Genomic DNA, 25,875 nt, shown 5'->3' with positions numbered 1-25,875 from the left:
AAAACTTAATGGATTCTGAGTGAGCCCAGGACCCCCCTTTCCACAGAGCTTCATTGCAATCCGTCCATTACTTTTCCTGTAATGTTGATAACAAACCAACAAACCACAGTGATTACTTAACCTCCTGGCGGAGGTAATAACAGCAGCAGGGGACGGAGACAGGGAGGAGGACCTGGACCGTCCTGGACTGTTGGACATGGTGAGGACACTGCCTGCTCTCAGGCCGCCAAATTTAAATGATAACAGAAGATTTCTTTGATCCAGTGGAAGCTCAGTCAGCCGTTAGCTTAGCCGTTAGCTTAGCCGGTAGCTTAGCCGTTAGCTTAGCCGTTAGCTTAGCTGGTAGCTTAGCCGTTAGCTTAGCTGGCTCTGAAGGATTCCTTCGAGCTCCATCGTCAGTGGACGGGACACGTCTCCAGTCCTGAGACGGAGGACAGGAGGTTTAAAGCTGACAGAGGACAGAGGGACAGAATGGACAGGCTGTTACTGAGGACAGGTCAGTCCTGAGAGGACGGATCTGAGCGGCGTGGCGGCGGGGAACGTGGTCCTGCTGGGTGTCGTGTCTGGCTGTTGTTTATCTTCAGGGTGTTGCTGAGGAGTAACGATCAGCTGACGAGCCAAAAAAAACACACAACAACTGGCCTGACGCCAAATCCAGTTGCCTCCTTATATACATATACAGTATATATACAGTATATATACAGTATATATACTGTACATATATATATACGTATATATATATATATATATATATATATATATATATATATATATATATATATAGCCTGAACCAATCCACCTCTCAATAACTATTTTGTCTACAAAAAAATCTGTGCACTTACAATGAGCATCAACAACTTAATGAAACAGCAATATTATTTAGGAAAAGAGGAACATTTTACTCACCAAAATCCCGACTATTTGTAAACAAAATCCATCGTATCTCTGGATCTGCTGTTGTTAGAAGCTAGAAGGCGCTGAGTCGCCAACTCGAAATCTGATTGGTTGAAGCAGCTGTCTGTTTGACGCTTCACTTTACTTCACTGGGCCATCAGAACGGACAGTGAAGGCCTCGGGCAGATTGCTTTGACCCTAGCAACAGATGATGCCTGAAATCTGATTGGTTAAATGATTTAATATGAAAAAAACATGTCTGGAAGCAGCGCAGCCACGGGAAGACTATGAAAGGAACGGAACATACCGTTTGGAATCATTTAGTAAGTATTCATGGACAAAATATAATTTACATCAGTCTGTAATTCAGATACCTTTTAGGCCAGCAGAGAAGGCCTTGCAGGCCCTGACGGCCCACCACTGATATATATATATGTATGTATATATATATAGTAAATAATCATCAGAGCATTGATTCCACTGTTGCTATTTGAAGTCCAGCCTGTCCGTCCCTCAGCGCGGGACTGTTTGTTGTTTGTCCGTCCCTCAGCGCGGGACTGTTTGTTGTTTGTCCGTCCCTCAGCGCGGGACTGTTTGTTGTTTGTGGACATTTCCTGTTGTTTTCAGCTGTTTTCTTTTTTCTTTCTTTTCTTTTTTTTCCAGCTCTGTTTCCTGGATGCGTTCCGGAACCTCATGACTTACAAATTAAACACTGGACAGGAGGACAGAGAGACAGGAGGACAGAGAGACAGGAGGACAGAGTAAGAAGACAGCAGAGGTTCCACCGTCCTTCAGGTAGAACCGACGCTCCAGAACCTGATCCGAGGGACACGGTGTGGTTCTGCCGGGACTGAGGAGAACCCGGGGTGGACGGCTGACCCGGGGACGTGGAGGTGAGACGGAGACGCTGCAGCCTCATGACCCACGTCCCGGTAATGAGATCAGGTCCTCGGAACCTTCAGGAACCGTAATGAGAGGAATGCTGGGAGTCACGGCGCCGCAAAGTGGAAACAGCTGATGTTTACCCAGGCGCCGCGCCCGGAGAACCACGAGGAGAACCACAGAGGAGAACCACGAGGAGAACCACAGAGGAGAACCACAGAGGAGAACCACAGAGGAGAACCGCAAGGAGAACCACAGAGGAGAACCACAGAGGAGAACCACAGAGGAGAACCACAGAGGAGAACCGCAGAGGAGAACCGCAAGGAGAACCGCAAGGAGAACCGCAGAGGAGAACCACAGAGGAGAACCGCAGAGGAGAACCGCAAGGAGAACCGCAAGGAGAACCGCAGAGGAGAACCACAGAGGAGAACCACAGAGGAGAACCACAGAGGAGAACCACAGAGGAGAACCGCAAGGAGAACCGCAGAGGAGAACCGCAGAGGAGAACCACAGAGGAGAACCACAGAGGAGAACCACAGAGGAGAACCACAGAGGAGAACCGCGAGGAGAACCACAGAGGAGAACCACAGAGGAGAACCACAGAGGAGAACCGCGAGGAGAACCACAGAGGAGAACCACAGAGGAGAACCACAGAGGAGAACCGCGAGGAGAACCGCAGAGGAGAACCGCAGAGGAGAACCACAAGGAGAACCACAGAGGAGAACCACAGAGGAGAACCACAGAGGAGAACCACAAGGAGAACCACAGAGGAGAACCACAGAGGAGAACCACAGAGGAGAACCACAGAGGAGAACCACAGAGGAGAACCGCAAGGAGAACCACAGAGGAGAACCACAGAGGAGAACCACAGAGGAGAACCGCAGAGGAGAACCACAGAGGAGAACCACAGAGGAGAACCGCAGAGGAGAACCACAGAGGAGAACCACAGAGGAGAACCACAGAGGAGAACCGCGAGGAGAACCACAGAGGAGAACCACAGAGGAGAACCGCAGAGGAGAACCACAGAGGAGAACCACAGAGGAGAACCGCAGAGGAGAACCACAGAGGAGAACCACAGAGGAGAACCGCAGAGGAGAACCACAGAGGAGAACCGCGAGGAGAACCACAGAGGAGAACCACAGAGGAGAACCACAGAGGAGAACCACAGAGGAGAACCGCAGAGGAGAACCGCGAGGAGAACCACAGAGGAGAACCACAGAGGAGAACCACAGAGGAGAACCACAGAGGAGAACCGCAGAGGAGAACCGCAGAGGAGAACCGCAGAGGAGAACCACAGAGGAGAACCACAGAGGAGAACCGCAAGGAGAACCGCGAGGAGAACCACAGAGGAGAACCGCAGAGGAGAACCGCAAGGAGAACCGCAGAGGAGAACCGCAAGGAGAACCGCAGAGGAGAACCACAGAGGAGAACCGCAGAGGAGAACCACAGAGGAGAACCGCAGAGGAGAACCACAGAGGAGAACCACAGAGGAGAACCACAGAGGAGAACCACAGAGGAGAACCGCAGAGGAGAACCGGTTCCAGCAGGTTCCACCAGGATCCTCCACAGTGTTCTTCATAACGAGGCTCGGCGCTCGGGTCCCTTCAGAACCAGGGAGAACCCGCTGGAGAACCCCCCTGTACGGACACGCCCCCTCCGGCCGGGACGGTCACACTGCCAGACTCTCAAAGCGGTCGCCATGGAAACCACAGCGCCCCGCAGGTTAAAGGTCAGACCAGCAGGGTGTGCTGTCACTGGACCTGGACCTGGACCTGGACCTGGTGCTCAGACTGGACTTGGTGAGTCCCTCTGTCCCTCTGTCCCTCTCTCACTCTGTCCCTCTGTCTCTCGTCCCCTGCTCGTCCTCACTCTGGTTCCGGTTCTGCTGGTCTTTCAGGGTTCTGTAGAGCGGTGCGAGAACCGACTCTGCTGAGGCTCAGAGGCTCCGCGGTAGTTTAGACGTCCGTCTCGCAGGTCCTGAGGCGTCCTATGGGGGACACCCTCCTGTCCCCCCAGCTCCTGCCCGGGTGGAGGTCCGGTTTTTCAGGTTCTCTTGTAGAACCCGGTCCAGGTCCACCTCAGCCAGGTGATCCAGGACTGGCTTCCTTTCATCAGGTTCTCCAGAGCGACGCCGGTTCCGGTCTGTCCTCTCTGGTGTCCCCCCTGGAGTACTCTGATTACTCATGGAGGACCTGCTGGTCTGTTTGGAGAACGTTCCTCCACAGAACCTCTTCACTGCACCGGAGACGGTCCACTGTCAGAGGACGTCCCCCATCCGGCCCCGGTACTGGGACCACCGGGCGGTCCACTGGGCTCCCTGTCCCCGTCCCGCCCCCCTGTCCCCCCTGTCCCCCCTGTCCCCGGCACTCCAGCTCTCGGTGGACTCGGGACTCATCTGGTTCTCCAGATCGTGGCTGTAATTAAAACCTCAGCTGCTGGTCCGGTTCTGTCTCGGGTTTTGGGGTCCAGCTGCTGGTCCAGTTCTGTCTTGCGTCTCGGGGTCCAGCTGCTGGTCCGGTTCTGTCTCGGGTTTTGGGGTCCAGCTGCTGGTCCGGTTCTGTATCGGGTTTTGGGGTCCAGCTGCTGGTCCGGTTCTGTCTCGGGTTTTGGGGTCCAGCTGCTGGTCCGGTTCTGTCTCGGGTTTTGGGGTCCAGCTGCTGGTCCGGTTCTGTCTTGCGTCTCGGGGTCCAGCTGCTGGACGTTCTGGACTTTCTGGGACTTTTGGACGGATTTCCAGTTCAGCTGGATCTGATCCAGAGACCTGGTCCACCCGGCGGAGGGCCGTCTCCGTCCTCTAGAGGCGGGACAGCAGTCTGAGGGACGGACCTCCTGGACTCGTCCTCCCTGCTGCGCTGCTGCCCCCCGGTGGAGCCTGAGAGAACAGCACCTTGAACCACGTCTGGACAAAGACGTCTTCAGTCTGAAGACAGTCATCATGAGGGGAGGGGGAGGGGGAGGACAGGACGGGGAGGAGGGGGAGGACAGGACGGAGAGGAGGGGGAGGACAGGACGGAGAGGAGGGGGAGGACAGGACGGGGAGGAGGGGGAGGACAGGACGGGGAGGGGGGAGGAGCCGGGGGGGAGGAGCCGGGGGGAGGAGCCGGGGGGGGAGCCGGGGGGGAGGAGCCGGGGGGGGAGCCGGGGGGAGGAGCCGGGGGGGGAGCCGGGGGGGGAGCCGGGGGGGGGAGCCGGGGGAGGAGCCCGGGGGGGAGGAGCCGGGGGGAGGAGCCAGGGGGAGGAGCCGGGGGGGAGGAGCCGGGGGGGGGGGGAGGAGCCGGGGGGGGGGGGTGTGGACGGGGTCTGGCTCCGTCCTCCTCTCTCTGCAGAACAGATCAAGACTCGATGGAGACGTGTCTCCGTCTGCTGCTCGCTGCTCTCTGCCTGGGACGCTGTTCTCACGGCACCCAGGACCGGATCCTCCAGGACCGGATCCTCCAGGACCAGATCCTCCAGGACCGGATCCTCCAGGACCAGATCCTCCAGGACCGGATCCTCCAGGACCGGATCCTCACCACCACCGCCGCCGCCAGCAGAACCCGGGCCTACAGGGCTGATGGAGCAGAGAGCCTGGACACCGGGACGGACGGACCGGGGACGCACCCCGGGACGGATGGACCAGGGACGGACGGACCAGGGACGGACGGACCGGGGACGCACCCAGGGACGGACGGACCGGGGACGCACCCCGGGACGGATGGCCCGGGAGAAAAGACCGTCCCAGCAGAGGAAGACGGGACGTCCCAGACCGAGGAGAAGAAACCCGACCCGGGTAAGGAGGACCTGGACCGGGCCTTCAGGGTCCCTGCAGGAACCTTCCAAAAGAGGTCATGAGGTCAGAGGTCAAAGCAGGACGAGGTCAGGAGGTCAGGAGGACATGGAGGAGGACCACCTCCTGTCAAACCGTCCAGCACCTCAGGAGGGGACAGCAGGTCTCCACCAGGACGGGACCTGCTGTCCTCCACTGGGGACATTATAGGACGGTGGAAGAAAGACGTCCAGGACCTCCTCAATCCCGTCCCGTCCTGCAGGACGCAGAGACTGAGGTCTCAGAGGAGGACTGAGGTCTCAGAGGTGGACGGAGGTCTCAGAGGTGGACGGAGGTCTCAGAGGTGGACGGAGGTCTCAGAGGTGGACTCGTCCATCACCCAGGCTGAAGTCTCAGCACCTCCATGTCCCAGGCCCTGGTCCCTGGTCCTGGACTAGAAGAAGGTGGTGTGTCCTCTCCAGGTCTGTGGACAGACTCTGGTCCAGGTGGAGGAGTCTCAGTGTCTCAGGGTTTGGTTCATGAGTGGAGGACGGATGGAGGACAGATGGAGGACAGATGGAGGAGAGACGGACAGGAGGGTGGAGCAGATGGTTCAGTTCAGTGTCTCATCAGAGGACAGTTTGACCCTTCAGTGTCTCATCAGAGGACAGTTTGACCCTTCAGTGTCTCATCAGAAGACAGTTTGACCCTTCAGTGTCTCATCAGAAGACAGTTTGACCCTTCAGTGTCTCATCAGAGGACGGTTTGACCCTTCAGTGTCTCATCAGAGGACAGTTTGACTCTTCAGTGTCTCATCAGAGGACAGTTTGACCCTTCAGTGTCTCATCAGAGGACGGTTTGACCCTTCAGTGTCTCATCAGAGGACGGTTTGACCCCTCGGTGTCTCATCAGAGGACCGTTTGACCCCTCGGTGTCTCTGTCCCTCTCAGCCTGTCCTCCCCTCGGCCTGGAGTCCCTCCGGGTGGACGACAGTCAGATGCGGGCGTCCTCCTACGAGCGGACGGGTCTGGGTCCTCACAGAGGGAGGCTGAACATCCAGGTCAGTGACCTTTGACCCTTCACCTGGTTGGTTCTCCTGTCAGCTTCACTGATTCTCTTCTCACTGAAGTCAGATTACAGCTGATTGTAACTGAAGTCAGTTTGCAGCTGGTGGTCAGTTGTGCAGTGTTCCTGTAATTTGACCCCAGCGCGGCGGTCTGTTGTCCCGGCGGTCTGCAGTCCGGCCTGGAGGACGGGGACCTGTACGACGGGGCCTGGTGCGCGGCGGCCCGGGACCGGGACCAGTGGCTGGAGGTGGACGCCCTCCGTCCCACGCTCTTCACCGGGGTCGTCCTGCAGGGGCGGAGCTCCATCTGGAGGTCAGGACGCCGCAGAACCTCAGGAGAACCTGAGAACACGTTCTCGTCTGGAGAACCTGCTCCTGGGGTTCTCCAGACGGTCCAGGCCTCCTGGAGGTTGTCGGTTCCACTCCTTTCAGTTCCAGTGCAGCAGGTCTCTGCTTCTGTCTGGACTTCATGTCTGATACGTTCCTCCGTTCCAGGTTCTGAACCCCGTCCAGGTTTCAGCACCAGCTCCTCCTCCTCCTCCTCCTTCTCCTCTTCCTCCTCCTCCTCTTCCTCCTCTCTCCTCTTCCTCCTCTTCCTCCTCGTCTCTCCTCCTCTTCCTCCTCCTCCTCCTCCTCCTCCTCGTCTCTCCTCTTCCCCCTCTCTCCTCCTCCTCCTCCTCTTCCTCCTCTTCCTCCTCTCTCCTCTTCCTCCTCTTCCTCCTCCTCCTCCTCTTCCTCCTCTTCCTCCTCCTCCTCCTCCTCCTCCTCTTCCCCCTCTCTCCTCTTCCTCCTCTTCCTCCTCCTCCTCCTCTTCCTCCTCTCTCCTCTTCCCCCTCTCTCCTCCTCTTCCTCCTCTTCCTCCTCCTCCTCCTCCTCCTCCTCCTCTTCCTCCTCCTCCTCCTCCTCCTCCTCCTCTTCCCCCTCTCTCCTCTTCCTCCTCTTCCTCCTCCTCCTCCTCTTCCTCCTCTCTCCTCTTCCTCCTCTTCCTCCTCCTCCTCCTCTTCCTCCTCCTCCTCCTCTTCCTCCTCTCTCCTCTTCCTCCTCTTCCTCCTCCTCCTCTCTCCTCTTCCTCCTCTTCCTCCTCCTCCTCCTCCTCCTCTTCCTCCTCTCTCCTCTTCCTCCTCTTCCTCCTCCTCCTCCTCTTCCTCCTCCTCCTCCTCTTCCTCCTCCTCCTCCTCTTCCCCCTCTCTCCTCTTCCTCCTCTTCCTCCTCCTCCTCCTCTTCCTCCTCTCTCCTCTTCCTCCTCTTCCTCCTCCTCCTCCTCTTCCTCCTCCTCCTCCTCTTCCTCCTCTCTCCTCTTCCTCCTCTTCCTCCTCCTCCTCTTCCTCCTCTCTCCTCTTCCTCCTCTTCCTCCTCCTCCTCCTCCTCCTCTTCCTCCTCTCTCCTCTTCCTCCTCTTCCTCCTCCTCCTCCTCTTCCTCCTCCTCCTCCTCTTCCTCCTCTCTCCTCTTCCTCCTCTTCCTCCTCTTCCTCTTCCTCCTCCTCCTCTTCCTCTCTGCCCGTCACCTGTTTTTATGTCTGTTATGTTTTCTCTTGTTTTATTTTTTTTAGATGTGTTTTGATTGGTTGAGAATTGTCCTGCATGTCCAGAAATGTCCTGCATGTCCAGAATTGTCCTGCGTGTCCAGAAGCGTCCTGCGTGTCCAGAAGTGTCCTGCTTGTCCAGAAGTGTCCTGCATGTCCAGAAGTGTCCTTCTTGTCTAGAAGTGTCCTGCATGTCCAGAATTGTCCTGCGTGTCCAGAAGCGTCCTGCGTGTCCAGAAGTGTCCTGCGTGTCCAGAAGCGTCCTGCATGTCCAGAATTGTCCTGCATGTCCAGAAGCGTCCTGCATGTCCAGAAGCGTCCTGCTTGTCCAGAACTGTCCTATGTGTCCAGAAGCGTCCTGCATGTCCAGAAGTGTCCTGCATGTCTAGAAGCGTCCTGCATGTCCAGAAATGTCCTGCTTGTCCAGAAGTGTCCTGCATGTCCAGAAGCGTCCTGCTTGTCCAGAAGTGTCCTGCATGTCCAGAAGCGTCCTTCTTGTCCAGAAGTGTCCTGCGTGTCCAGAAGCGTCCTGCTTGTCCAGAAGTGTCCTGCTTGTCCAGAAGTGTCCTGCATGTCCTTCGTGTCCTTCGTGTCCGGACGGCGCTGTGAGGTGAAACGTGTGGTTCTCGTCCTCCAGCTGGGACTGGGTGGAGTCCTACAAGCTGCAGCTGAGCAACGACTCGGAGACGTGGTGGACGGTTCTGGACGGCGGCCGGGAGGCGGTGAGACGCAGAACCTCGGAGAACCGGCTCCTCTCCGGTCTGAGGCTCCTGAGTTCAGACAGAAACGTATCAAGAACGGTTCTACGAGGAACCGCACCCAGTCCGCTGCAGGACCTGCAGCCGGTTCTGATGAGTCCAGTTCCTCAGAAACCACTTTGGTCACAGTTCTGATGTTAAGCAGAACCAGAAGAACCTGACGGTTCCACTTCAGGTTGGACCGGGTTGAACTTTCTGACTCAGTTAGCTGAAGGTTCTCCGCTGCATCGGAGAACTCGCTTCCTGTCCACATGCCAGGAACCTCAGTGAGACCAGAGAACCCGGACAGCGGAGAACCGGAGCACTCCACTGCACGCCTCAGGTTCTGGTTCTCCGCCCATCCTGACGTTCTCTCTCTTCTCTCCTGTAAACTCTCTTCAGGTCTTTGAAGGGAACCGGAACCCAGAAACCCCGGTTCTGGGCCTCCTGCCGGTTCCCACCGTGGCCCGGTTCATCCGCATCAACCCTCAGACCTGGTTCTCCAACGGAACCGTGTGTCTGCGGGCCGAGGTCCTGGGCTGCCGGGTCCCAGGTGGGACGCCATGACGGTTCCTCACGGCGGCCTGACGGCGTTCCGCGGCCTGTCCAACCAGCGTGTGTGTGTGTGTGTGCGTGTGTGTGTGTGTGTGTGTGTGTGTGTGTGTGTGTGTGTGTGTGTGTGTGTGTGTGTGTGTGTGTGTGTGTGTGTGTGTGTGTGCGTGCGTGTGTGTGTGTGTGCGTGTGTGTGTGTGTGTGTGTGTGTGTGCGTGCGTGTGTGTGTGTGTGTGGTCCTCCCTGTAGACCCGGATGACGTTGACGCCTCAGATCCGGACCCAGGTTCTAAAGATGTTCTGGACTTCAGGCACCACGACTACTCAGAGATGAGGAAGGTCTGAGTCCTGCCGCGTCCCGGTTCTCACTAGAACGTCCCGGTTCTCACTAGAACATCCCGGTTCTCACTAGAACGTCCCGGTTCTCACTAGAACATCCCGGTTCTCACTAGAACGTCCCGGTTCTCACTAGAACATCCCGGTTCTCACTAGAACGTCCCGGTTCTCACTAGAACGTCCCGGTTCTCACTAGAACGTCCCGGTTCTCACTAGAACGTTCCGTCCCCCTGCAGCTCATGAGGTCCGTGGCGGACCAGTGTCCGGACATCACCCGGGTCTACTCCATCGGGCGGAGCTTCAGGGGCCGCAAGCTCTACGTCATGGAGATCTCCGACCAGCCCGGAACCCACCAGCTGGGTGAGAACCACCAGGAACCAGGGGGAACGGGGGACCAGAGGGAACCACCAGGAACCAGAGGGAACCAGGGGGAACAGAACAGGCGGAGAGGAACCCTTCAACATTCTCAGTGTTTATACAGCCGGGTTCCAGCTGGAACTGGTCTCAGCAGACCTCTGGTTCCTCCGGTTCCAGCTGGAACTGGTCTCAGCAGACCTCTGGTTCCTCCGGTTCCAGCTGGAACTGGTCTCAGCAGACCTCTGGTTCCTCCGGTTCCAGCTGGAACTGGTCTCAGCAGACCTCTGGTTCCTCCGGTTCCAGCTGGAACTCTCCGGTCTCACATCCTCAGCAGATTCACTTCAGACCCGGTTCCGGTTCTGGTTCCGCGCTGACCGAGTTCTCCGGTGTTCCAGGCGAGCCGGAGTTCCGCTACGTGGCCGGGATGCACGGGAACGAGGTTCTGGGCCGGGAGCTGCTCCTCAACCTCATGCAGTACCTGTGCCGGGAGTTCCGGGCGGGGAACCGGCGGGTGGTCCGGCTGGTGACCGAGACCCGGATCCACCTGCTGCCCTCCATGAACCCCGACGGCTACGAGGAGGCCTACAGCAAGGTGACGGGTTCTGCGCACGGCGCCTCGGTTCTGCTGGTTCCTCTGGTTCTGATGGTTCTGCCAGTTCTGCTGGTTCTGCCGGTCCTGACGGTTCTGCCGGTCCTGACGGTTCCGCGCTGCAGGGCTCGGAGCTGGCCGGCTGGGCGGACGGACGCTACAGCGCCGAGGGAATCGACCTGAACCACAACTTCCCGGACCTGAACAACATCATGTGGGACGCCCAGGAGAACCTGGGAGACCCGCGGAGAACCGCCAACCACTACATCCCCATCCCCGAGTACTACACCCAGGAGGACGCCACGGTGAGAACATGCAGCTCCGGTTCCTCCGGGGGTTCTGCTGAGAACAGGAGTGATAGGTCAGGACCGCCGGGGCTCCAGCTCTCATGTAATCTGATCAAACTGAACTCAGGTAATCTGATTAAACTGGACTCATGTAGTCTGATTACACTGAACTCATGTAGTCTGATTAAACTGAACTCATGGTAGTCTGATTACACTGAACTCATGTAGTCTGATTAAACTGAACTCAGGTAATCTGATTAAACTGAACTCATGTAGTCTGATAACACTGAACTCATGTAATCTGATTAAACTGGACTCATGGTAGTCTGATTAAACTGAACTCAGGTAATCTGATTACACTGAACTCAGGTAATCTGATTAAACTGGACTCATGGTAGTCTGATTAAACTGAACTCAGGTAATCTGATTAAGCTGAACTCATGTAGTCTGATTAAACTGAACTCATGGTAGTCTGATTAAGTTGAACTCATGTAGTCTGATTAAGCTGAACTCATGTAGTCTGATTAAGCTGAACTCATGTAGTCTGATTAAGCTGAACTCATGTAGTCTGATTAAACTGAACTCATGTAATCTGATTAAACTGGACTCATGGTAGTCTGATTAAACTGAACTCAGGTAATCTGATTACACTGAACTAATGTAGTCTGATTAAACTGAACTCAGGTAATCTGATTAAACTGAACTCAGGTAATCTGATTACACTGAGCTCATGTAGTCTGATTAAACTGAACTCAGGTAATCTGATTAAACTGAACTCAGGTAATCTGATTAAACTGAACTCATGTAGTCTGATTACACTGAACTCATGTAATCTGATTACACTGCGCTATGGTCCATAAAAAGCATGTCACTAATCATCTTTGAGATCAAATCAAATCTCATTCCGCTTCGTTTGTTCCACATTAAAATGGAATACTGGACATTTGAACAACAATTATTCAGAATCGCAGCGAGTTCAGGAGCGGAGATGAAAAAGAAACGTCAGCCGTCAAAGTACAACTTCCTGCTGATCCCGGTGTCTCTGGACCTGGACCTGGTCCTGGCCCGCCTCTCAGACCAGATCAGGACTCACATGCTTAAATAAAGCTACATGAATTAAACATGACAGACTTTAGCGTCTGTCAGTGCTGAACTGCTGAGGGAGCCAGAGCAGCTGTGTGTGTGTGTGTGTGTGTGTGTGTGTGTGTGTGTGTGTGTGTGTGTGTGTGTGTGTGTGTGTGTGTGTGTGTGTGTGTGTGTGTGTGTGTGTGTGTGTGTGTGTTTGTGTTTGTGTGTGTTCTTGTATTTCTATCCTTGTTGGGGCCAAATGTCCCCACAAGGATAGCAAAACGTGGAACGACGTGCCTTGTGGGGACCTTTTTCCGGTCCTAAGTAGGAGAAACAGTGTTTTCTTGACCATGTTGTTGTTACTGAAAACAGTAAAAGGTCAAAAACATTTCTTTAGGGTTAGGCTTTGTTGTGGTGTGGGTTAGGGTTAGGGTAAGGGTCAGGGTTAGGGGCTAGACATGAATGGGAGTCAATGGAAGGTCCCCACAAGGATAGAAATACGAGACTGTGCGTGTGTGTGTGTGTGTGTGTGTGTGTGTGTGTGTGTGTGTGGCTGGGCTTTCTGCTGAGGTGGTCTGGAATGTGGGTCAGGGAGCAGATGTGTTGTGTAACCATCTCAGTTTGAGTCACAGAAACTTTTCCCATCAGTCTGAAAACTGAAAAACTTTAACCTCCGGAGAAACGTTCTGTCTGCCGTCACCAGAACCGACACACACGGAACCTGACGGAACACAGAACACAGAGATCATGAGGTTCTGTCAGGTTCTCCTTCATCACCACTTTTCTGATTTAATCCCATCCAGATTTTATCCAAAGGTCTGTCTCACTGTGTGTGTGTGTGTGTGTGTGTGTGTGTGTGTGTGTGTGTGTGTGTGTGTGTGTGTGTGTGTGTGTCCTAGGTGGCGCCGGAGACGCGGGCCGTCATCAGCTGGATGCAGGACGTCCCCTTCGTCCTCAGCGCTAACCTCCACGGCGGCGAGCTGGTGGTGTCGTACCCGTTCGACTGCACGCGGGGCTGGACGCCGCAGGAGGCCACGCCCACCGCCGACGACGCCTTCTTCCGCTGGCTGGCCTCCTCCTACGCCTCCACCCACCTGGTGATGGCCGACCCCGCCCGCCGCCTCTGCCACTACGAGGACTTCCAGGTCCACAACAACATCATCAACGGAGGAGCCTGGCACACCGTCCCCGGCAGTGAGTCCGGTCCAGTCCAGTCCAGAGTCCAGAGTCCAGTCCAGTCCAGAGTCCAGTCCAGAGTCCAGTCCAGAGTCCAGTCCAGAGTCCAGTCCAGTCCAGACTCCAGAGTCCACAATCTAGTCCACAGTCAAGTCCAAAGACCAGAGTCCAGAGACCAGAGTCCAGAGACCAGAGTCCAGAGACCAGAGTCCAGAGTCCAGTCCTGTCCAGTCTAGTCTAATCTAATCTAGTCTAGTCTAGTCCAGAGACCAGTCCAGAGTCAGAACTGGACTAATGGTCTCAGATTCCAGTCCAGGCTCAGCAGCTAAAATCCGTCTCATAAAGGAAGAACTTTGTTTCAAAACGTTCCTGCTGCTTCTGCAGCTTCAGCTCCGGGTTCTGCGGTTCTCCTGAAACATTTTAACACCATGAGAACGTCTGACGATCTGTTCCCCGTCCTAAAGAGATCTGACGATCTGTTCCCCGTCCTAAAGAGATCTGAGGATCTGTTCCCCGTCCTAAAGAGATCTGACGATCTGCTCCCCATCCTAAAGAGATCTGAGGATCTGTTCCCCGTCCTAAAGAGATCTGAGGATCTGTTCCCCGTCCTAAAGAGATCTGACGATCTGTTCCCCGTCCTAAAGAGATCTGACGATCTGTTCCCCGTCCTAAAGAGATCTAAGGATCTGTTCCCCATCGTAAAGCGATATGACGATCTGTTCCACATCATAAAGAGATCTGATGATCTGTTCCATATCATAAAGAGATGTGGTGATCTGTTCCCAGTCTTAAAGAGATCTGGTGATCTGTTCTCCGCCTCAGGCATGAACGACTTCAGCTACCTTCACACCAACTGCTTCGAGGTGACGGTGGAACTGTCCTGCGATAAGTTTCCTCACGCCAGCGAGCTTCCCGCCGAGTGGGAGAACAACAAGGAGTCCCTGCTGGTCTACATGGAGCAGGTCAGTCCCCCACGGCCTGGGCCCGGCTCAGGTCCAGTCCCTGCTGGTCTACATGGAGCAGGTCAGTCCCCCACGGCCTGGGCCCGGCTCAGGTCCAGTCCCTGCTGGTCTACATGGAGCAGGTCAGTCCCCCACGGCCTGGGCCCGGCTCAGGTCCAGTCCCTGCTGGTCTACATGGAGCAGGTCAGTCCCCCACCGGCCTGGGCCCGGCTCAGGTCCAGCACTGAAACCAGTTTCTGCCTCCCTCAGGTCCACCGAGGGATTAAAGGGGTCGTCAGAGACAAGACCACCAAACGAGGAATCGCAGACGCAGTGATCCGAGTGGAAGACCACGACCACGACATCCGATCAGGTACTGATCCAGTCAGGTACTGGTCTGATCAGGTACTGATCCAGTCAGGTACTGGTCTGATCAGGTACTGATCCAGTCATGGATGGATGGATGGATGGATGGATGGATGATGGATGGATGGATGGATGGATGGATGGATGGATGATGGATGCATGAGGGATGGATGGATGGATGGATGATGGATGGATGGATGGATGGATGGATGGATGGATGAATGGATGGATCATTGATGGATGGATGGATGGAGGATGGATGGATGAATGATGGATGGAGGATGGATGGATGAATGATGGATGGAGGATGGATGGATGAATGATGGATGCATGAGGGATGGATGGATGGATGGATGATGGATGGATGGATGCATGAAAGATGGATGGATGGATGACGGATGGATCATTGATGGATGGATGGATGGATGGATGGATGGAGGATGGATGGATGAATGAATGATGGATGGATGGATGATGGATGCATGATTGATGGATGGATGGATGGAGGATGGATGGATGATTGATGGATGGAGGATGGATGGATGAATGATGGATGGATGATGGATGCATGAAGGATGGATGGATGATGGATGGATGGATGGATGGATGACGGATGGATCATTGATGGATGGATGGATGGATGGAGGATGGATGGATGAATGATGGATGGATGATGAATGGATGGATGAATGATGGATGGATGGATGGATGGATGGGTGGGTGGGTGGATGGATGGATGGATGGATGGATGGATGGATGGATGGATGCATGAAGGATGGATGGATGACGGATGGATGATTGATGGATGGATGGATGGAGGATGGATGGATGGATGATGAATGGATGGATGGATAATGGATGGATGAATGATGGATGGATGGATGGATGGATGGATGGATGAATGATGGGTGGATGGATGGATGGATGGATGGAGGATGGATGGATGAATGATGGATGGATGATGAATGGATGGATGAATGATGGATGGATGGATGGATGGATGGATGGATGGATGGATGGATGAATGATGGGTGGATGGATGGATGGATGGATGAATGATGGGTGGATGGATGGATGGATGGATGAATGATGGGTGGATGGATGGATGGATGGATGAATGATGGGTGGATGGATGGATGGATGGATGGATGGATGGATGAATGATGGGTGGATGGATGGATGGATGGATGAATGATGGGTGGATGGATGGAGGATGGAGGATGGATGAATGATGGATGAATGATGAATGGATGGATGATGGATGGATGATGGATGGAATCTGTGGCCAGGTTTCATTCACTGTGATCAGAATCAAACTGCTCTTTTTGTCGCTGTGATCGGCGGAACGTGGCGGAACGTGGCGGAACGTGATGGAACGTTCCGGTCTGTCGGCTCCGTCTGTCTTTTCTTTCAAACTGAGAGGTTTGGTGGGCGGGGCTAGACCGTCACCACTTCCTTGTTCCGCCTCCTCTTTGACGGAGGAGACGGAACCAGAACCAGAACCAGAACCAGAGAATGATTTGAGGAAGGACACTGATGTGTCTGATCCGGTTCCCAAGACCAGTCCTCCGGTCTGTGACGGGTTCTCAGGCTCTGACACCCAGGGACTCTGACGGAACAGGGCCAAGATGTTTCTGTTCCCTGAGTGGAACGTCGGGGGGAACGTCGGGGGGAACGTCGGGGGGAACGTCGGGGCGGACACGTGAAGACCTGAGCCTGAAGTTCTGTCCTGTGGTCTTGTCTCGTCCTGTGAAGCTGCCGATGGGGACTACTGGAGACTCCTGAACCCGGGGCAGTACCGGGTCCGGGCTCTGGCGCCGGGCTACCTGCCCTCGGCGCGGCGGTGCAGCGTCGACACGGAGCCCCGGCCCACCGTCTGCGACTTCACCCTCACCAAGACCCCCGTCCAGAGGCTGAAGGAGCTCCGCGCCGGGGGGGCCGGGGGGGCCGGGGGGGCCGGGGGGGCCCGGGTCCCGCAGGACCTGCAGCTGCGCCTCCGGGCCCTGAGGCTCCGCAAGCTGCGTGCCAGCACCAAGGCCATCAACCGGCGCCGGGAGGGCCAGAGGCTGCAGGCCCGGAGCACCCGGAGGACCCGGAGGACCCGGAGCACCCGGAGGACCCGGAGGACCCGGAGGACCCGCAGGGCCCAGAGCCAAACCCGGGAAACCCCGGAATCTGGGCTCAGGAGAGCAGAACGGGACCTGGACTGAAGTCCACGTGTGGTTTGCTGGTAAATGTCAGGTTCCTCCACCGACCAGCAGAGGGCAGCAGCAGCTGCTCAGACTCCGGGAGCCAATCAGAGAGCAGGGTTCTGCTGTCAGCTGGTCTGATGTGAGCAGGGTTTTCTGGACTGGAGTCCCATTGGACAGAAGCTCTTCAAATAAAGATTGCGGCTCTTTCAAAGTAAAAGTCTGAGGTGTCTCAAACGTCTCTGCTTCGGTCCATTTCAGGAGCAGCAGGAAATTATTGAAAAACTTTTGTTTTTTCAATTTTCACTCACCGACGGTCTTACTGCCGAGAAAGGTGAACATTTTATTTGACAATTTTGATTTTAATTCGGTGGTGGGTCGATAGTGACGCCATTGGTGAGTGAAAATTGAAAAAAAAAATTCAAACTTTTCCACTTTTTTCATGAGGTGAGGCTACAGTAAGACCAACGATGAGTGAAACTTAAAGAAGAACGTTTGATCATTTTCACTTTCTTCATGAGGTGAGGCCTGATTCACTCAGTCGCGGCTGTGCGGCGGACCTGTCCGGGTTTGCACGGTGTCAGAACCGCCTGCCAGCAGATCAGTCCTTCACACTCCCCGCACGGCGGTTTCTAAATAGAAATTATGGAATGAAATCCCTATCAAAATTCAAGAGCATTTTAAATTGATTTGAGAGCAGCATTTATTGATTTCATTTTCGGATTCCGTGATATCGTCTCTCAGAACTCTGCTCTCGCGCTCAAACTCCTCCTCTTGCTCTCACGGAACTTGTGCTCACGGATCTCTGCTCTGCTCTCGGATTTTTCGTGTATCAACGCTGTCAACCAATAGGAAGCCGGCTCGCTCTGACCAATCAGATGATCCCTGTTTGTATACGGGTGCGTTCGCTGTTTCTGAGGAGCGTCGCATACGGGCGGACACCCTTTCAACAGGTTTTATTCACTTCCTCCCTCCGGGGCTGTAATAAATGTGATTTCTTTTATTTTTTTACCACTGTTGGAATAAAATATCATGCAATACGTACAACAGCGTCCAAGCTTCTCATTACAATGGCTGTATTGTATAATAATAGCCCATCGGACACTGCTCTGTGAGGCGTGCTGGTGGAGAAAACAATGTCACCATCCTGGAGGGACGAGGTGCCTTTTGTCAGTTTGATTTTCTGTTAAATTGACATCATCAGATTCCAATAAACGGGCCAAATTCAACTCGTTTTCCCGTCCTGACTGACAAAATGGATTTTCCGCTCATTTCCCGTTTGACAGGTGGGCGGGGCTTACGCCGCTCTCAAAGTGAAGCTGTTCTTAACACAGCGGCAGATGTCTGACTGCTGCTCAGCCTCCTGTCAGGACTGTAAATAACTCATAAAAGTTGTATTAGTGTTACACGAAGAAGCTCACTCTGTGCTTTGCTGCTCTTTGGTTCTCATCGTCAGACGCTAAACTGCATTTTTTCGACTCCCGACTAAATGAAAGTAGTTAAAAAAATGACCAGCAGGGGTCGCCCTGTATTGCTCTCCTCATCCCTCCGAATTTACACAGTGTACAATGAGATTGTAGAGAAGGAGTTAAACTCCTTTCGCACGCAACTAATACGCCAAAGGAGTGAGAGAAAACAGAGAATTTATTGATTTGTTGAATGTTTACGTGATTAAAAACATGAAAACAATAAATGAACCCTGTACAACAGCAACAATGATGAGACCATTCTGACTGTAATGGCTCCAGTTTCAGTGTTCATGTCATATGTGGAAATAAATTAAAATGCGTCTCTGTCAGAAGTACCGTCTGACATGTGTACTGGAGCCTGTGTGTGTCCTGCTTTTATGATACTTACAAGGTAAAAACATGAAAATAATATAACAATAATCTGGATAACTCCACTGTTTCTCCACTGATCACAGATGAAGAGGCTCCAGTCCAGCGAGGCTGGATCAATCAGAAATAACTGCATGAGATGTTTTTATTTTTCAGCATATCAACAAATCTGTTGATTATTTCAGACATTACGTAAGTGTGTAAATTCGGAGTGATGAGGAGAGCAATACAGGGCGACCCCTGCTGGTCATTTTTTAAACTACTTTCATTTAGTCGGGAGTCGAAAAAATGCAGTTTAGCGTCTAACAATGAGAACCAAAGAGCAGCAAAGCACAGAGTGAGCTTCTTCGTGTAACACTAATACAACTTTTATGAGTTCTTTACAGTCCTGACAGGAGGCTGAGCAGCAGCAGACATCTGCCGCTGTGTTAAGAACAGCTTCACTTTGAGAGCGGCGTAAGCCCCGCCCACCTGTCAAACGGGAAATGAGTGGAAAATCCATTTTGTCAGTCAGGACGGGAAAACGAGCTGAATTTGGCCCGTTTATTGGAATCTGATGATGTCAATTTAAAGAACAACTCCGGTTTTTTGACACCTGGACCTTATTTCTAGGTGAGTCATGCTCATATACTCACTCAGACAAACATCGTGCAGCTCGGAGTCCTTCAGAAGTTATTTAGATCCAAACGATGTAGCCGCACTAGCGGGGTGCCACAGCAATGGAGCGTTAGCGCGGGACATCATCTCTGCAAAGTCGCTCATTTCGGCTGTATTTCTTCATCCATCGCCAGTGTTTTCATCAAGTCAGCTCGTCTACCGTCTTCAGGTGGGTCAGCTGAAGAGCTGACAGTTTTCGCTAACTTAGCCACAATTAGCTCGGATGGGAACGTTGCGGCGCTCCTCTCCCCAGCAGAGAGGCACTTTGAGTCGGCCTCGGCTGTCACGGCGCCCCGGCGTCTGACTTCCAGGGGCCGAGTTGGAAAACGGCCCTCAGCTGCTCCACGGAGGCTCCGGACAGCGGCGAAGACGCACGGCTCACGCACGGCCGCTGGACGTCTCTCCTCACCGGGAGGAAGCGTATCTCCGCTCCCCGGTGGATGCGCGCTCCACGCCGGACGCGGGACGCGGGACGTGCGACGGCCGGAGCGCTCTCCTCGCCGGTAGAATCCAGATCTCCGCCGCCCGGTGGATGCGCGCTCCGGGCCGGCCGCGGGACACCGCCGGAGGCCCCCCTTCCGACCGAAAGGCAACCCGATGGAGGAAAAATACAGCCGAAATGAGCGACTTTGCAGAGATGATGTCCCGCGCTAGCGCTCCATTGCTGTGGCCCCCCCGCTAGTGCGGCTACATCGTTTGGATCTAAATAACTTCTGAAGGACTCCGAGCTGCACGATGTTTGTCTGAGTGAGTATATGAGCATGACACACCTAGAAATAAGGTCCAGGTGTCAAAAAACCGGAGTTGCCCTTTAACAGAAAATCAAACTGACAAAAGGCTCCTCGTCCCTTCAGGATGGTGACATTGTTTTCTCCACCAGCACACCTCACAGAGCAGCGTCCGATGGGCTGTTATTATACAATACAGCCATTGTAATGAGAAGCTTGGACGCTGCTGTACGTATTGCATGATATTTTATTCCAACAGTGGTAAAAAAATAAAAGAAATCACATTTATTCCAGCCCTGGAGGGAGGAAGTGAATAAAACCCGTTGAAAGAGTGTCCGCCCGTATGCGACGCTCCTCAGAAACAGCGAACGCTCCCGTATACAAACAGGGATCATCTGATTGGTCAGAGCGAGCCGGCTTCCTATTGGTTGACAGCGTTGATACACGAAAAATCCGAGAGCAGAGCAGAGATCCGTGAGCACAAGTTCCGTGAGAGCAAGAGGAGGAGTTTGAGTGTGAGCGCAGGAAGTCTGCGCGAGCAGCGTCGTAACCGAGCGCGAGGACACAGTTTGAGCGCAGAGTTCTGAGAGACAATATCACGGAATCTGAGAATGAAATCGATCAATGCTGCCCTCAAATCAATTTAAAATGCTCTTGAATTTTGATAAACGTGTACAAAAAATGGATCAGGGAGGATCAGGGTGGATCAGGGAGGATCAGATTTAGGGGACAGCGTCAATTTGATAGGAATCTGGAATTCCAGAACTGAAAATGGCTGTCACCGTTGATTTTTAAAAAATAAAAACGTGAAAAGGCGAAATATAGAAATTGGCTTTTTTCGGGTATTTCCGTTTCAGCCACAACCACCGCAGCCGGCACACATCAGCGGGGTGTAGAGACGGTGATTTTCATGCCACTTTGAGCTCGTTTGGTGGAGTATTTCAAAAATGGCGCACAAAATATCTTCGGTTAAGGTGTTTTTGAAATCCGCTCCGTCCAGCTCCCTGGAAAGGCTTCCGGTTGGTCTGGAGGGCTGAAAATTCACACAGTGGATGTGCTGGGAGCCCCGATCCAGATTGCCGACTTTCGTGCCTCAAATTCAAAGCATTATGGGAAATCTAGCCCCGTTGATCTTTGACCCCTAGGGTTAGGAGGGTCGCAGAGGGCTGAAAATTGACACAGTGGATGCCCTGGCAGCCCCGATGCAGGATCGAGCGTTCTTTTGTCTCTAGCTCAATGCGTTGTTTTCACCCTCCGGGGGATCCCTTAGAGTCATGAGGGGATCCCTGACCTGACCAGAGGCATGTGCGGGGGTGTTGCCCCTCCCCGAGGGGTCCCAAATTTCATGGTGGAAATTGACCCCCTGACCCTCAGGACACCCGAGGCTCATCCCCACGGATCCAACCATATAGACTGGGGGCTGATTCATGAGGTGAAATGTTCCTGCAGGGGGTAGAGAGATGACACCACAACACACCCGTCAGGGACCCCCCCGCTTCCATCTGAAGCCAGTCCCACACCTCTCGGTCCTTCCTTGGTGGAAATAAAGCTTGTTTTCTGAATGCAGCAATGTGGAAAGGGATTCCATGTATTTCACAATACTTTGACCCTTAAATGTGGAATTAGACACTTGAAACTACTACCATGGCACTGCTGAAGCCCTCAGCTTTCATTTGAAGCCATTGCCAGAGCTCTCGGTCCTTCCTGAGCGGAGTTGGAGCTTGTTTTCACAATGCAGCAATGTGGAAACAGAATGAACGGTTCTGGAATTGGATTCCAGATTAGGAGGAAACGTCCTCAGCACTCAGACGGTGGCCAAGGGAGCCCTCGTCCTCGAACTTCAGCTTAAACCAAGTCCTAGCTCTCTAGCATGTTCCTACAGCTCACAGTGGCAGCATTGTGAACTGGGGAATTGTGTTCCAGAATTTGACATTGGGATAGCTCCACCTTGTGGCAAAACGGCGGTACTGCAACAAATGAAAAGTCAATCAATCAATCAATCAATTTATTTTTGTATAGCCCAGTATCACAACAACAGTTGCCTCAGAGGGCTTCAAGATGTTACATTTGTCGGTAAAAGTAAAAACAGTGAATAAGCATAAGCATAATGTGGTGATCGAGGGTCAAAAGGCACATCACTGGACTGTAAACAATCCCCTGAATTCACCTAAATGGTCTGTTTTAGTCTGGGACCCATGGTTAGGGAAATAAAGGCCAAATACACTTTCTGGTTAAGAATTGCAATCTTAGATATATTGATCAGCGCGCCGAGCCGGTTCCAACGGTCCTACTGCCATCCCTCAAAGACTCCCAGAACAAAAGATGGAATCCCCTAAGTGGGCGGGGTTAGGGTGGGGGCGGGGTTAGGGTGGGGGTGGGGTTAGGGCGGGGTTAGGGTGGGGGTGGGGTTAGGGCGGGGTTAGGGTGGGGGCGGGGTTAGGGCGGGGTTAGGGTGGGGGCGGGGTTAGCCAGAGCCACGGGGAACGAGGGGACACCACGGCTAATCTCCACTGCCAGCTGAGCTCGGCGTCGTACCGACGGTCCGTCTGAAACTCTTGACGCCTCGCAGAGAAAAGTAAACCAGACTAAAACCCGGGTCAGCGGTGAAGGTCGTCTCACTCTCGTGTCTCCTGCACGTCCTCAAAACCAGCCGGATGGACAGCGGCTTCAGCTGTGAGACGCTCCGATAGGACGGCCTCTGCAGAGGGGCGGAGTCTGGATCAGGACAGCCCAGCAGCTGTCTGGACGCCAACAGTCCCACAACGCCGAGGACCAGAGTGTCCTCCACCTCCTGAGGACACCGACGTCCTTCAAAGTGTCCACACCTCTGCTCAGGACCTGTCCTCTACTGTCCTCTACGCTGCCGTCTGCTGTCCCCGGCCAGCACAGAGCGGGACAGGAAGACACTCAACAAGCTGCTCAGGAGGGACAGCTCTGTCCTGGACTGTCCTCTGGTCAGAAGGGACAGCTCTGTCCTGGACTGTCCTCTGGTCAGGAGGGACAGCTCTGTCCTGGACTGTCCTCTGGTCAGGAGGGACAGCTCTGTCCTGGACTGTCCTCTGGAGGGACAGCTCTGTCCTGGACTGTTGTTTGGACTCTGTGAAGGACGTGGCTGAGGGGGGAATGTTGGCCAAGCTGACATTCAGGATGGACAACAGCTCTGAGACACTGCAGTGGACGGTAGAGGAGACACCGCAGTGGACGGTAGAGGAGACACCGCAGTGGACAGACACCGCAGTGGACGGTAGAGGGTCTCAGCCGACAGACGTCCTCAGAGCAGGACAGAGCAGGTCCTTCATGTCCACCACTGTCAGACTGGACAGCTCCACTGTGGACAATTTAACCCTGGACAGTATGTCCTGCAGCTGTGGACACCCTGTGGACACTGGACACTCTGTGGACACTGGACACTCTGTGGACACTCTGTGGACACTCTGTGGACACTGGACACTCTGTGGACACTCTGTGGACACTGGACACTCTGTGGACACTCTGTGGACACTGGACACTCTGTGGACACTGGACACTCTGTGGACACTCTGTGGACACTCTGTGGACACTGGACACTCTGTGGACACTGGACACTCTGTGGACACTCTGTGGACACTCTGTGGACACTGGACACTCTGTGGACACTCTGTGGACACTCTGTGGACACTCTGTGGACACTGGACACTCTGTGGACACTCTGTGGACACTCTGTGGACACTCTGTGGACACTGGACACTCTGTGGACACTCTGTGGACACTGGACACTCTGTGGACACTCTGTGGACACTCTGTGGACACTGGACACTCTGTGGACACTCTGTGGACACTCTGTGGACACTGGACACTCTGTGGACACTCTGTGGACACTCTGTGGACACTCTGTGGACACTGGACACTCTGTGGACACTCTGTGGACACTCTGTGGACACTGGACACTCTGTGGACACTCTGTGGACACTGGACACTCTGTGGACACTCTGTGGACACTCTGTGGACACTGGACACTCTGTGGACACTCTGGAGCCTGTTTCTGTCTTAAAGCTCCTGTTTTACTGTAGATTTATATAAATTTCTCTTTTCTTCTTCATTTCTTTATTTGTATGGAGATTCTAACTTGTTTTGCAGGTGTCCTCGCTGTGCTGCCCCCTAGTGGTCAACTCCTCACCGCTGACAGCAACACAGTCGCTTCTGAATGAATGAATGAATGAATGAATGAATGAATGAATGAAGGAGTGAAGGTCTGGAGCCGCAGTTCGTCCCTGAACCGCCGGTCCAGGCTCTGGGGCCTCGCCTATGAACCTCTGACCGTAGCGCAGCGCGGCAACGCAGCGCGGCAACGCAGCGCGGCAACGCAGCGCGGCAACGCAGCGCGGCAACGCAGCGCGGCAACGCAGCGCGGCAACGCAGCAGGGCAACGCAGCGGGGCAACGCAGCGGGGCAACGCAGCAGGGCAACGCAGCGGGGCAACGCAGCGGGGCAACGCAGCAGGGCAACGCAGCAGGGCAACGCAGCAGGGCAACGCAGCGCGGCAACGCAGCGCGGCAACGCAGCAGGGCAACGCAGCGCGGCAACGCAGCGCGGCAACGCAGCGCGGCAACGCAGCAGGGCAACGCAGCGGGGCAACGCAGCGGGGCAACGCAGCAGGGCAACGCAGCGGGGCAACGCAGCGCGGCAACGCAGCGCGGCAACGCAGCAGGGCAACGCAGCGCGGCAACGCAGCGCGGCAACGCAGCAGGGCAACGCAGCGCGGCAACGCAGCGCGGCAACGCAGCGGGGCAACGTAGCGCGGCAACGCAGCGCGGCAACGCAGCAGGGCAACGCAGCAGGGCAACGCAGCAGGGCAACGCAGCGCGGCAACGCAGCGCGGCAACGCAGCAGGGCAACGCAGCGCGGCAACGCAGCGCGGCAACGCAGCAGGGCAACGCAGCGCGGCAACGCAGCGCGGCAACGCAGCGGGGCAACGTAGCGCGGCAACGCAGCGCGGCAACGCAGCAGGGCAACGCAGCAGGGCAACGCAGCAGGGCAACGCAGCGCGGCAACGCAGCGCGGCAACGCAGCGCGGCAACGCAGCGCGGCAACGCAGCGCGGCGCAAACTTCTGTCCGCAAAAAAAAAATTTCGGAGCCAAAAAAAAGTCCGCCGCTCAGCTGTTCGCAATTTCCAAGTCACGGTTTCAAATCCAGCGGAGAACGTGACGGTGGTCGACCCCGCCCACGATCCCCCCAGCTCCGCCCCCTGGCACCATGTATGGCATGAAATGAACTCATGAATGAAATGTGGGGGCGCAGCGGCGCCTGCAGGTAACCGCGGACCGGGCGGAGGACGAGTCGCAAAATTAAGATTTTAATGACATTCAGGCGGGTTGAGGACTCAAATGAAAAAAAGCAACATTTTAAGTCTTTTTCCAAACATACAGAAACAAATGAAAACGATAGAAAAACACTTTTTGACCGACGAGCAGCAGAGAGCAGAATCGTGGCGTTTTCTCTTTAATGCACATTCAGAGTCTCGCAGCTTTTCCTCTCCAGCCGCTCGGCGTCTCGCTGCAGAACCAGAGTCTCCGGCAGGCGAGACGCCGCCGCAGGAGGACCTGCTGCTGTGGAGGTCTGAGCTGATGCTGGTGGAGGACAGCCGGGCTGCCGTCCTCTCTGGAGGACACAGCAGAGGGACAGACGGAGACACTGAGTGGAGCAGGACCAGAGCCGTCGGGACTCTGCTGCTGGAGGGAAGGAAAGTGTCCCACTTGAAGGAGAGCTGAAATAATCCAGAGAGTCTCCACATGGCAGAAACACCTGAAAAGAACCGAGCATCAGCATGTAGTGACCTGGTTCACAGCCTGGTTCACAGCCTGGTTCCAGCCTGGTTCCAGCCTGACGGAGCGTCCAGGCTTCATCACAGCAGGTTCAACGCTCTGCAGCTCAGAGACGCTGAGGACCCGGAGGACTCGGGGTCAGA

The 25,875-nt window shown here is 54.6% G+C and overlaps 1 protein-coding gene and 1 long non-coding RNA gene across 12 annotated transcripts; both read left to right on the top strand.

The window, feature by feature from the left end:
• The first annotated feature begins 1,074 nt into the window (after positions 1-1,074).
• LOC115385248 (uncharacterized) lies at positions 1,075-2,270 on the top strand. Its single transcript, XR_003931104.1, has 2 exons — positions 1,075-1,217; positions 1,558-2,270. It is a non-coding gene; the product is annotated as an uncharacterized LOC115385248 (long non-coding RNA).
• Positions 2,271-2,915: 645 nt separating this feature from the next.
• On the top strand, positions 2,916-17,458 carry LOC115385251 (probable carboxypeptidase X1). 11 transcript variants are annotated; one of them, XM_030087224.1, is made up of 14 exons: positions 5,092-5,545; positions 6,472-6,581; positions 6,761-6,900; positions 8,748-8,832; positions 9,250-9,400; positions 9,649-9,737; positions 9,971-10,094; positions 10,487-10,683; positions 10,806-10,985; positions 12,935-13,229; positions 14,034-14,164; positions 14,226-14,356; positions 14,423-14,525; positions 16,274-16,409. In XM_030087224.1, the coding sequence occupies exons 1-13, from the start codon at positions 5,119-5,121 to the stop codon at positions 14,487-14,489; spliced, it is 2,127 nt and encodes a 708-aa protein (XP_029943084.1). In that variant the 5' UTR covers positions 5,092-5,118; the 3' UTR covers positions 14,490-14,525; positions 16,274-16,409. The 11 variants fall into 11 exon arrangements, 9 of the variants coding, with proteins under 9 accessions (XP_029943080.1, XP_029943084.1, XP_029943081.1 ...); XM_030087221.1 differs by having other exon boundaries at positions 14,226-14,525; XM_030087223.1 differs by having other exon boundaries at positions 14,034-14,295; positions 14,357-14,525.
• Positions 17,459-25,875: the final 8,417 nt, after the last annotated feature.

Source organism: Salarias fasciatus, unplaced genomic scaffold (assembly GCF_902148845.1).
Source record: "Salarias fasciatus unplaced genomic scaffold, fSalaFa1.1, whole genome shotgun sequence".
In the NCBI taxonomy this organism is placed as follows: Eukaryota; Metazoa; Chordata; class Actinopteri; order Blenniiformes; family Blenniidae; genus Salarias; species Salarias fasciatus.
Note: the sequence above shows the minus strand (reverse complement) of the source record. Positions and strands in the feature narration are given on the sequence as shown.